The 12983-nt window shown below is 52.1% G+C and overlaps 1 protein-coding gene across 6 annotated transcripts in view; it reads right to left on the bottom strand.

The window, feature by feature from the left end:
* Window positions 1-12983, bottom strand: part of TRAF3IP1 (TRAF3 interacting protein 1) — a 62405-nt gene that overhangs the window by 32889 nt on the left and 16533 nt on the right. For 2 of the 6 annotated variants that reach the window (XM_030325520.1, XM_030325525.1), the window contains exons 8-13: window positions 10422-10442; window positions 9503-9566; window positions 9012-9095; window positions 7796-7919; window positions 7559-7595; window positions 2790-2866 (exon numbers count right to left, since the gene is read on the bottom strand). In XM_030325520.1, coding sequence (XP_030181380.1) covers window positions 2790-2866; window positions 7559-7595; window positions 7796-7919; window positions 9012-9095; window positions 9503-9566; window positions 10422-10442 — 407 coding nt within the window. Of the gene's footprint in view, window positions 1-2789; window positions 2867-7558; window positions 7596-7795; window positions 7920-9011; window positions 9096-9502; window positions 9567-10421; window positions 10444-11963; window positions 12727-12983 lie in introns of those variants that run through there. The other 4 variants (XM_030325527.1, XM_030325521.1, XM_030325522.1 and 1 more) reach the window with 4 other exon arrangements.

The following is a 12983-nucleotide window of genomic DNA, read 5'->3' as shown; positions in this document are numbered from 1 at the left end:
TACTCTTAGGTGTTCACCCGAAGGAACGAAAGTGTTTGTCCCCACAAGGGCTCGTAAGGGAGGGTAACTGGCCGAAACTGGAAACAACCCCACGGCTCATCAACTGACAAATGGATACACCCACTACAGAGGATGATAAATCCATACAACTGCAGTGGGTGTATCTTACAACGCGCTCACGACTCAGCAAGCAAAAGGACACATGCTGAAAAATGGATACATCTCAAAGTAACACGATGACTGAAAGAAGCCAGACCGAAAAGGAGCACACGCCATGTCACTCCACCATCTGCGATTCTGGGAAACAAACAAGAGTGACCAGGAGCAGAGGAGCAGCTGGCGGGTCCTGGCGGGAGCGGTGGCCGGAAGGGATTCCGAAGGGCACAGGCCACTGTGGAGGGCGACGCAGACGTTCACCGTCCTGACTGTGGATGGCACAGACGTGTGGAAACAGAGTCTCGCTCCACTGGGAGAGTAAATCAGTGCAGCCAGTCGGGGAATAATTTGGCGGTATGGGGTGAAATCAAAGCTCTGTGCACGCTCAGGAGCTCTGGGTCTGGGCACAGACGCTAAAGCAAGGTCGCAAACCCCAGCCCCAGGCTGGGTCCCCCCTGCTGTGAATAAAGTTTTATTGGAACACAGCCACGCATACCGTTTCCTGTTGTCCTCCCTAGGGCTGCTTTCAGGCTATCAGCAGAGCTGAGAAGTTGCAACAGATTGTATGGCCCGTAAGCCTAAAATATTTACCGCGTGACCCTTTGCAGAAAATGTTTGCTGACTACGGTTCCCGGAGACACTGGCTCCCATCTGCCTGGAGACGTGGAGGTGTGTTCACAACAGTGGAAGGCGGAGTCAACACGACATCCATCAATAAAGGAATTAATTAACCACGGAATACTAGTTACCAGTTAAGAGGAACAAGCTAGATCCACAGGTACCCAAACGGGGAAGGTCTCAGAAGCACACTGCGGCCTGAAGAAAGCGACCAGCAAACTTACCAGCACCGGGGGAAGCACCGAAAACCCCCGAAGCAGTAGGAACTGCTTATAAAGTAAGGCTCACACCAGCTCTTCCCTGTGACTGCCCTGGGGACAATGGGCCTGGGGCGAAGGCAGAAAAGACATCAACTTTTCCGGTGTGTTTTAATTTCTTTTATTTAAAAAACTCTAAGAGGTTTTTGGAAGACCAGTCAGTGAAACGTAAACCTGATATTTACCAACACGCTAAAGAAAACACAGCAGCATGCGTTTCCCCTGCCTGTAATACACAGACCTTGAAACACTTACTAAACCGTACTTTTTTGGGGTGCCTGGGTGGCTCAGTGAGTTGAGCGACCGACTTCAGCTCAGGTCATGATCTTGCAGTTCTTCAGTTCAAGCCCCGCGTCAGATTCTGTGCTGACAGCTCAGAGCCTGCAGCCTGCTTCCGATCTTGTGTCTCCCTCGCTCTCTGCCCTTCCCCCACTTGCGCTCTCTCAAAAATAAATGTTAAAAATAATGAGAAAAAAATAAATTGTACCTTTTTATTTTTCTGAGAGAGAGCGCGCGAGCGAGCGCTCCTGTGCACACAGGAGCAGGGGCAGGGCAGAGAAAGAATCCCAAGCAGGCTTCACGCCCAGCGCGGAGCCCAACAGGGGCTCGATCCCACAACCATGAGACCAGGACCTGAGCCGAAATCAAGAGTTGTATACTCAACCGCCTGAGTCACCCAGGCACCCCCATACTAACTGTACTTTTTTTTAAAGCAGCAAATTGTTCACCAAACAAGGACGTTTTTCTCCTTGTATCTTCTAAAGTCAAAATACCTACTCTGAAGTGGACTCTTCCGAGGAAGTCTGAAGCACAGACCTCCCGTGCTTTGCATAAAAAGCAAGGCTATAAAATTTAAACCAAGCGAAGCCTCAAAGGTTACCTCCAGGAACAGCCTGGAGGGACACATTCAAGTGCCAGGAACACGGCCAGGGACACCAGGCCAGCTCCGCAGGCCTGAACGGGAGCAGGACACATTAAAATTCCACAGCAACAGACAACAGGCCGCAGAGGAGCCAGCGCGGCGGGGGCCGTCCAGCGAGGCCTCAGCAGCATTACCCCCCCGCCCCTCCCCCTCCCCGTGACACTACAGGGGCCCTTCGAATGTCACTCTCACCAGTCTTCTCACTGGCGGCTTCGGGCCACATCTTCATGACAAACTAGGACGTTTTAGGCAGAATTATCCACGTGTGCATGTGTGTGTGTAAAACTTATTGGAATTACTGGCTGCCAGCAAAACTCTCCAAAAAACATCTTTCTGTTAGAAAACCAGTAAGTGAAGATACACTCTTATTTTTTAAAGTGGCTGTAACAGAAACCTAGCCGTGACGTTGGAGGCACCTGGCCTGCAAGCAGGCACCCCAGGGTCACACGCCCAGGGGTGGCGGCTGGCGGGAAGCCCGTGGGTCCCGACAAAAGTACTCCCACACCAGTAAGCAAGACCGCTGGAGGGCACAAACTAACAGCAGGTAGACTGAAAAGCCAGACGGGAAGCTGCCCAGGCTCTTCTCCTGCCATCGGCCAGGGCCAGGCGGCCAGCCTCCCGACCCTGCAAGCAGGGAGACGGGATGCACCAGGCAGGAAGGGGACGGCCACGGGGTCAGAGCAGAACAGGCCTCTGGCCTTGACTCCCGAGCTCCCAGGCGAGGCCGCGGCCCCACCCGGGACACACTGGAGGAGCCCCGAGTTTTCTATCCTCCCGGCCGAGGAGGTGGGGGGACCTTCCAAGTGTGTGCAGCCCCTACAGAAAGCCCTCCTTACCTTCTCTCCAGGTCTGGGCGGCTGCTGAAGCTTCTCATAGTCTTTCTTGGTGTCCAGAATCTTCTTCACAAGCCCTCCTGTTGAGAATCAGTGGTTTTATGTTATTGTCCGCCCTGAGGAGCCCTTCCATTCTAAACGGGGAGGGGGTGGGGAGGACACTAATTTCTTGTTCTTCCTCTTTCTATACTGAAAACGGCTTCAAATAATCTTTATTTGGTGCAAGAGACTCTGCAATCCACTGATAAGTAGCTGGTGGTGGAAATTAAGGATAAAATTTCAGTGTTTCACTACCAGGTATCCAAAGGATACAAAAATGCGGATTCGCAGGGGCACATGCACGCCCATGTTTACAGCAGCAGTATCGACAGTAGCCAAAGTACGGAAAGAGCCCAAACGTCCATCGATGGATGAATGGATAAAGAAGATGTGGTGTATATATACAATGGAGTATTACTTGGCAATCAAAAAGAATGAAATCTTGCTACTTGCAACGACGTGGATGGAACTGGAGGGTATTATGCTAAGTGAAATCAGAGAAAGACAAACATCATATGACTCCACTCACATGAGGACTTTAAGACACAGAGCAGATGAACATAAGGGAAGGGAAGCAAAAACAAGATAGAAACAGGGAGGGGGACAAAACCTAAGAGACTCTTAAATATGGAGAACAAACAGAGGGTTACTGGAGGGGTTGTGGGAGGGGGGATGGGTAAAGGGGTGAGGGGCACCGAGGAGGGCACTTGTTGGGATGAGCACTGGGTGTTGTATGTAAGGGATGAGTCACTAAATTCTATTCCTGAAATCATTATTACACGGTATGTTAAATAACTTGGATTTAAATTTTAAAAAATTTCAGCATTTCAAAGAAATGAGCTCCTCAAAGGTGAAAAAAACAAAACTTTGTAAATGGAAAACGATGAAGAGGAAGAGTAAATTAAACAGGTAAGTGTTGCAAACACGTGTGACAATTCTGAGCTGGTTCTAAACACAAGATACTCCTTTTATATTAAGTCAAGAGTCTTCAGCTTCCTTAGAAAAAAAGAATTACCCATGAGGTAAATACCATTAAAAAAAACCACCATTTTCTTTGAAACACCATCTCACCCAAATGTACATCAACATGAAATTGGCTGAGTAAACCCCAAGCACCTGGTGGGTGAGGGAGGCCGGGGCTGGGAGCAGGGGTGAAGCCACTTTCCCGCACTGCTACAGAACAAATGCCAGCACACGCTGCCCAGTGACAAAAGCCAGATGGAGAAGCATAGATCCTGGTGAACAGAAAGAAAGACAGACAGACACACACACACACACACACACACACACACACACACACACACACACGTATTCACGTATACTTTTTAAAGGAAAGTATAAGCTGTATTTCTCACTGTTTCCTACAGGGGGAGGGAGAGGACAGGACAGAAGTCCCGAATCTCTGAATCTATCTTGCTTGATACATTTGACCTGGGAAACAAGTGACTACTTTACATACATAAAACAAAATTAAATCCAATTTTTCAATGCCTAAAAACTGAAACCAAAATGAAACTAAGAAACTTAACATCAAAGTGGCAAGCGTAGCCTAACAAAGAACTGTTCCGTTAACTGGTTGTCCGTCCCCAGTGGGACGCACACTGAGAACAGACAGACCTACCAAGAAAACTCCTAGTGTTTTCAGTCATCTGCTGCGGCTCACTACCGGTGGTGGCGTTCTCCAAGTGCTGTGCGTGCTGTAGGGGACAGCAAACGGACGGCCGACGGCACTAGGAGCCAGGATGCGGGGCATGAGACAGATATGCATGTATAAAATCAAAGACTTAGGAAAAACTCTAAAGAGTAAAGCTGCGTTAGAAATGCCAATGTGAACTTGGATACATTTTTCTCGTCTTAAAAAAGGTAAGAAAACCCCTAGACACAATGACCAATCCAGAGGCAACATGCAGCCAGGCTCCGTGGAGAGATGGAAGGTTCCAGATATGGGGCGGGAAACACGCAGAGCGAGCCTGAAACATCTTCCCCATATCAGAAGACGAGGAAGCTGCAAAGTCTCCCGGGACGTGTCAAAAGGTCCCAGACAGCCACTAGAACAGGTTCCACTGAGTCAACACTGGACAGTCAGAACACTGATGAGAAAGACTGACTTGGCTTGAAATGAAGCACATTACGTGTATTAAAAGGAAACCTGTGATTTCATACAGGTATCAACACCAACCCTCAACAGTCAGCTTGGATGGCGACAGGAAACAAACTCAGGAAAACCCATCAACAAAGGGAGAGCATGAATCATGCCCCCCACCTCTCCCATAGAGACTGAGCCCTGGGGCCACGGCTGGGGAGGCAAAGCTGTGCACGATGGCATCCTCCGGCTAACCTTGAGGAAGGGCAGGTCCGTCCTGCCACCAGGCTAACATCACAAGCAGAGAGACATGCAGACGTCAGGAAGAAGCACCACCACCTACTAAGTATTCTGGCACCTGATTGGGTCTCTGGAACCAAGTTACAAGCACAGAAGAGCATGTGAAAAACCACAGGCATATCGCAGGCAACACCCAACTGTGGGAAACTCTTACGGACAACCAACCAGCTTCTTCAACAAATACGCTATGAGGGAAAAGGGGAGGGAGGTTAAGAGAGACCTAAGAGTTAACATCAATCAGCTGCAACGCAGGGACCTTATTTGGATTTTGACTCAAAGTAGAAAAAATATACAAAACAACTAGGAAAACAGTATTTGATGACATTAAGAAATTGTTTTGTTACCACAGTAGAATTATAGTTGTATATATATTTTTAAAGAGCCCTTCTCTTTTAGAGGGACACGTGACATGTTAACAGAAGAAATGATCTTCTCCAGGGCTTGAAAACAATCTGGGGGAGACAGGAAACCATCAAAATCCTAGAGGAGAACAAAGACAGCAACCCCTTTGACCTCGGCCACAGCAACTTCTTACTAGACACATGGCCGGAGGCAAAAGAAACAAAAGCAAGCATGAACCACTGGGGCTTCATCAAGACAAAAAGCTTCTGCACACCAAAGGGAACAACCAACAAAACTAAAAGCAGCCAAAGGAATAGGAGAGGATCTCTGCAAACAACATATTGGACAAAAGGTTAGTATTCAAAATCTATAGGAACTTATCAAACTCAACACCCAAAAAACAAATAATCCAGTGAAGAAATGGGCAGAAGACATGAATAGACACTTTTCCCAAGAAGACATCCAGATGGCCAACAGACACATGAAAAGATGCTCAACGTCACTCATCATCAGGGAAACACAAATCAAAGCCACACCGAGATACCACCTCACACCTATCAGAGTGGCTAAAATTAACATGAGAAACAACAGGTGTTGGCAGGGATGCGGAGAGAGGGGAACTCTTTTGCACTGTTGGTGGGAATGCAAACTGGTGTAGCCACTCTGGAAAACAATACGGAGGCTCCTCAAAAAGTTAAAAATACAACTACCCTATGACTCAGCAATTGGGTAATTTGGATAAATACGAATAGGTATTCACCCAAAGGATAGAAACATACAGAATTGATGGGGCACATGCACCCCAATATTTATAGCAGCACTATCAACAATAGCCAAACTATGGAGAGAACCCAAATGTCCATCGACTAACGAATGGATAAAGAAGATGTGGTATACACACACACACACACACACACACACACACACACACACGCACTGGAATACTACTCAGCCATCAAAAAGAAGATAATCTTGCCATTTGCAACAACATGGATGGAACTACAGTATATTATGCTAAGTGAAATAAATCAGAGAAAAACAAATATATGATTTCACTCATACATGGAATTTAAGAAACAAAACAAACGTGGGAGGGGGAAAAAAGAGGGAAACAAACCATGACTCTTAACGAAAGAGAACAAACTGAGGGTGATGGAGGGAGGCGGGTGGGGGATGGGTCAGAGGGGTGATGGGCATTGAGGAGGGCGCTTGTCAGGATTGAGCACTGGGTCTCTATGCAAGGGATGAACCACTGAATGCTACTACTCCTTTTGAAGAATTGTTTTTTACTGTTTATTTTTGAAAGAGAGAGAGACAGAGCGTGAGCAGGGGAGGGGCAGAGAGAGAGAGAGGGCGACACAGAATCCGAAGCAGGCTCCAGGCTCTGAGCTGTCAGCACACAGCCCGATGCGGGGCTCGAACCCACGAACTGCGAGATCATGACCTGAGCCAAAATCAGACACTCAAGTGACTGAGCCACCCAGGTGCCCCACTGAATGCTACTCCTGATGCTGATATTACAATATATGTTGACCAAGTGGAATATAAATAAAAACTTAAAAACAAAACAAAGAAAACAGCGTGGGGGAATGGGGGTCTGCAGCAGGCAGAGACTTAGAGAAAACGAGATGAGCCGATCACGGCCGAAGCCATGTGATGGGTACAAGGGGGTTCATTAGGAGACTCTTCCTGCTTTTGCAACTGTTTGAAATCAAAGACATTTGGGAAGAGAACAAATATTACAAATATTGTCGACTTGGAAACAACCCCAGAGGTCGAACCTCTACCCTAACCCCACGCCACGCTGGAAGCTACTGACCGAGCCCCAGGGTCCCGGGGCGCTGCACCCCTCGAATCCGGGACTACGAGCCACCCACCGAGGAGGAGCCCATCCGTGCTGCGGTGTCTGTCTCACTGATGCTCCTCAGAACCCTGGCCGACACAGGGCGCTCAGAGCTCAAGGGCACGGGACCCCTCCCGCGCACAGCTGGGTGCACCCCACACTCACCGTGTTTCTCCTCTTCCTCCACGTCTACCGCTGGCACCTGGGCAGGAAAGGAAGGAGGAAAAAGCTGATTCTCGAAATCCTGCCTCTGCGGATGTCCCCAAAGCAACGACAGAATTAAAGAAGGCGGACATCTAACCGAAAGGTTAGAGGAACGTTCGTCTCCGGAACCTGAATGCGGGAGCATGGATTCCAGCGTCGTCCAAGTGCAACTACCAAAACACGCTCCCGCTAACTCACCACTTCAAGTTCGGACATCTCAGGGAGCTGGGGGGCGGCCTCCACCACAAACTGGTCGTCTTCCTCACCGTCGGAGTTCTGTGCATCTACAATTACACTGGCCACGGCTTTGCCACTCCCTGTCCTGGAGCACCAGAAATCACATCACACAGGAATGTGCTGGCCACACGTCTGCATCAATCCCATGCACCCTGGGCTCCAAGGGAGGAGTTCAACCACCAACCACCTCCAGAACATCACAGAATGTAGGCCTGGGTCCCTGTGAGTCCTGCCCTCTGTGCCTCCACTAACGTTGGCCTCTGGTCCTCACCCAGCCCCCTCCTTGTGCCCCTATCTCACAAGGGCCCCCAGGGCCTCCCCCACCCAGAGCCCTGCCCCTCCCCTGGCCGCACTCTCTGGACACCAGCCCTCCGCCTGCAGCCTCTCACCTGGAGGGCCCTATTCTTCCAAGTTGCAACACCAGGGCAGGGGTGGCAATGTGGCCACAGACCCCTGCTTCTGGGTCTCTCCCAGAACACAGCAGCCTCCCCCGGTCCCACTTTTCTGGGTCCTGCTCCCTGCCCAGCGCCTCCTCTCCCCCGAGTCCTACCACCGGCCTGAGTCAGCCTAACACCCAGCTGCCCAGCCCGCAGGCCTGGCCCTGTCCCCCCAGGTGACCGCCTCCATCCTAGGGCTCTGTCAGGCCTCCCGTGGCCACTCTCAGGAACTGCCCCGCCCGCTGCCACCCCACTGCAGGCCGCTGTCAGCTCCCCTCTGCTCGCACACTAACTCCTGCTGCACCTGTGCCTGGACCACAAGCCTCCAGACCAAACGCACCGCGGCTCCCACCTGCCTTCTCCTCCTCCCGACCCGCCTAACGCAACCACGCTTCACCGAGTGCCCGTAACTCCCTCCCCACGATCACGGCACAGCCAAGTGCACGCACACACGTGCAGGCTCGCATGCACAGGTGCACACCCTCTTCCTGGCTTCGGGGACCTCGTACAAGGTCAGGAGGGAACCTGTGCTTGGGCGTGAGCTCTTGAAATGGTACACGTTTCTCCGGCACCAGGCCCTTTGGCCCTCGAAAGCACCATCCTGCCCCCGGCGGGGCCCAGCCTCGCTTCGCCCCGTGCTCCCCCCCACCGCCCCCGGCGTGCCCCGAACCCCTCCCACACACACTCCCCCATCAGGAAGCCCTCTCCACCCTCACCCCACCTCGCAGCAGAGGCCTCACCTGTCCGCCGTGAGCGCCTCCGCCCCGTCTTGACGCTTCACCCGGGGAGGCGCTGGTCTCGCACTCCCAGGCCGAGGTGGTTTTCTAAACCCAGATATTGGAAAACCAGAGAGGGAATGTGACACACTTGCACATTTCAAAGGGGACGACAGAAAACCCAGGTCAATGTCATCGCTAATCTCCCACCGTCAACTGGTCAGGACGCAGTCTGCAGAGCATTAAGAACATTCCAGTAACCTGACAAGTTGAAAGTATCCGTCTCTTAGTCCTGTACTTTCATTAAATTTAAGATCCAAAAAGTAACCAAAACATTACCATAATTATGAATTTCCCTAAATCTTTAAAATGCCCTATGTGTAGTTACTTATACCCAGCATGTGAAAATTAAGCAAACGGTTTTTGCGTTCTTTGTACAGGCATTTCCTCATAATTCAGCTCAAGCACCGGACAAACGGCAGAAGGTGCAAAGAGAGAGCACGTTGGCCGCAGACCTGATGTTGGCCGGAAGCTCGCTCGGCAGCTCGGATTTCTCCTGGACAGAAGGTCCGACTTCTTCTGAAGCGTGACAATCGCATCAGCAATTCACAAAGGAAGAAACACAAATAGGTAAGTGCTTGAAAAGACAGCCATCGGGTCAGTGCAAATGCAAACGAGCTTTATTCGTCTATCATTTTAACGAGGACACAACAGTCGTTTCTAGAGGTGGTGAAGATCTGGGAGACGGCGTTCAAACCCTGGAAGTACAAACCGATTCTGTCTCTTTGAAAAGGTGGGTGGATCCGGTCAGCTACAACCTGAGAAGGACGGACGTGTGTCATCAGCGGTGTCAAGAGGGTCACCTGACACCATGTATTAGTGACTCCAGCCGCACACCGGACCCTCTGCACAAAACGTCATCACTCCAACATGTAACAGTAACGAGCGTGTCTCGTCACCACACACACACACACACACACACACACACATACACGACAGGGGTCCTAGAAGGACGGTCATTTCCATGAGAAACAGTGCTTTTCATCTCCTTCTTCATGTTTTTCTGCATTTAAACAGATTCTACTTTGGGTATGGACCAAATTGTTTTTGTAATCTGAATAAAGCTTCTTCATTTTGGTGAAAGGACTTAATCAGTAAGTAACAAACTCTATTAAGGCAATTAAATTCATCCCACTATTTAAAGTAAAAAGCCTTTGTATTCTAGAGAATAGAATGAATCAAAATTTGAATTTAGAAATGTACTTTTTACTCTGGAAAGAGTCCTGAGATGCATTCTTCTGGAACATAAGGTGTGTGGATTAAATCTTAAAGTGGGACACGTATGGTTCCTTAACAAATCTGAGAGTACACGTTCATATTGACACACACACACACAATTTATAGCAAACACATTTAGTTCAGGCCATTCCTTACCCGTATCACTAGGGGAGTCACCAAAAAAAAAAAAAAAAAAAAAAAAAAAGGCACATCAGAAAACCGACTTTTGTTTTAGTGAAGCTCGGAATATGAAACGAGCAGGACTAGGGAAAAACACAAACTAAGTAACACAAATGCCTGTCGGGAAGACGCGGCCCTTTCCTCGGAGCCTTTTCCAGTGTCCCACTGTGATCACTTTGTTTTCAAAGAGGGAAAGACAAAGAAGAAAGGAAACTATGACCCATAAAATGTCATTAATGAAAAGACGAAAGGGATATGAAGAGAGGGGATCACACACACAGATGAAAGATACAGGCAACAGCTGATACGCCCAGGGAGCCGCCAGCAGACCAACGGGGACACGAGGGACGAGAGGGGTGACCTGGCAAACAAGGCTCCGGGCACTCTGACGACTGGACAAGAGCGACGGGGCCCTCCCCGCAGAGCTGGCCAGCAGGGCTCTGCCACGGCCTAGCTCCCTATGGGCTACCTTTGCTCTTTTCACCCAGGATCCTTCTTCAAGGGCTGCTTTTTGGGGACAGAAGTGACCTACGTGGCCACAAGCACACGAGAGGAAGCACGGCAGGGGTGGGGTGGACCCCAAGTCACAGGAGGACAATCTCTGTGTGACACGACCACGTTTGCAGAAGCCCTGAAGCTGCACGGGTCCGAGTCAGCGCCAGGGACCCGGGGTCGCCCCGAGGGCACACACGCACCCACAGGGGGAAGAGTGCTCCTCGGACACCTTAGCCTGCCCGCTGAGGCGCACTTGAGAACGTTCGGGTCACCGGTCATAGAGCCACGTGAATAGTGCCCCAAAGAAGGTGGCTCTAGGGACAGGAGAGGCCACGCCTCCAGGGCGACAGGAACCGGCAGGCCCTACAGGGACCGTACGTAGGGAACACAGGAGCCTCCCGGAGGTCACGCTGCACAGAGTGACAGGGCAGGGGCCAGGCCCAGTGCAAATGTGGGTTGGTGGTTAGGAAGCACCCGGAAATGGCGCTTCCAGACGGCGCCACTGGAAGGACGGGGTGATGGCAACGGGGGGCTTGGGCTCAACCCCGGGACGGGCCTGCCCTGGGGCCAAAGCAGGTAGCAGCAGACCCTCTCCTCAACACCGTGCTGCCTGGCCCTGGACCCCAGACTCCTAAGCTCTCGTCGAAACTCATGCCATCGGGTTGGGGACACACCGCGGCTGCTGGAGCTCAAGGCCGACACCCGGATGGTGAGCTCAGAGCGGCCTCACCCCTTCGCAGGCGGGGTCCCCCGCCCTTGGGCGAGGGCTCCAGCCTCAGGGGCGCAGGTCTCGTCCGGACCCTTCACCAGCTCTGCCTCTTTCCCCGCCCACGCACACCCCCTCCCTGGGCAGACCCTGCCTGGAGCACCCCGGAACCTGCCTGTCCCCCCACCACCCACACGGCCCAGGCCGCCCCCGCCTGGACCCAACTGACGCGACCCACGTGCGATTCAGCCGCCCAGCCAGCACGCACCCAGCCCCATGCGGCCCCGTGGCCCCCACGCTCCCGGCCAGCACCCCTCACCACACGGCGCCCCCCAGGCCGGGTCCCCGTGCCCACCGCCTCGGGCCTGCCACGCACCCGGCCTGCGGCGTGCACGAGCCGACGAGTGTCACCTGGCCCGCAGACACTGGCTGCGGGACGTCCCCTCCGAGCCCGACACGTGCCTGACAAACGCCGGACGCATCTTTCACCACAATGTTTTCTCGATGCAGAGAAAAACCAGGCCCAGAGCAGAATCTCACCAAGGTGCGACTTAGGACACCCCGAGGACATGACAGAAATGTCGGGTCAGGGCAGTGTCCCAAGCTGTTTAAAAGTCCTCTCTGAACACGAAACGTGGGAGGTGTGCGGCTGGGCCGACGGGACTCCAGCAGTGACTCTGAAGCTCGGTTCGGGTCGTTCCCGACTCCGCCTGGGCTCCACCCGCCACCCCAGAAAGGACACTGGGGTCACCACGCAGTGACCAGCCTGCCCTAGCCCAGCTGATGTGAAAAAGCGACAGTGAGCCACCCACCACGTCCAGTCCCGACGAAGAACCAGGGACTGGACTCCGTGTGGGTCAGAAAGCCAAGGGGACCTGGCCGCCGCCCTCTGGGGAGAGAGGAGCCCCCCGGGGTTACATCTGGGGGGACCCCTCTCCCTCACCAAGAAAGGAGTGAGGAGACGGGTGTCCCGCTTACCTTTCTGCTTCACTGCTGGTCCTGGCTCGACGTGCTCACGCCTCAGACTAGCTGAATTATCGTCTGAAACGCTAGCTGAGTTAGTATTAGCTTCTTTTGTGCCTGACATAAAACAGTTTAAAATGGGTCACGAAGACGCACACACAGGCGGGTCCCCTCCGGCTCCAGTACTTACCTTGCTCTCCCACCCCACAAACTCCCAGAACACCCATCGAAGGCAGCTTTGGAGAACTCACACCCAGAACGTTCCTCTCAGCGTGGCTGCGGGATCAGGAGAGGGAAGGGGTGCCCGGACTGTGAGCAGACCCCAGGCCCACTCAGCCCAGGCGGAGGCGTGGAGTCCCCACGGCCGAAGCCAA

This window comes from Lynx canadensis, chromosome C1, assembly GCF_007474595.2.
Source record: "Lynx canadensis isolate LIC74 chromosome C1, mLynCan4.pri.v2, whole genome shotgun sequence".
Classification (NCBI taxonomy): Eukaryota; Metazoa; Chordata; class Mammalia; order Carnivora; family Felidae; genus Lynx; species Lynx canadensis.
The sequence above is the reverse complement of the archived record's forward strand: the minus strand, read 5'-3'. Positions and strand labels throughout refer to the sequence as shown.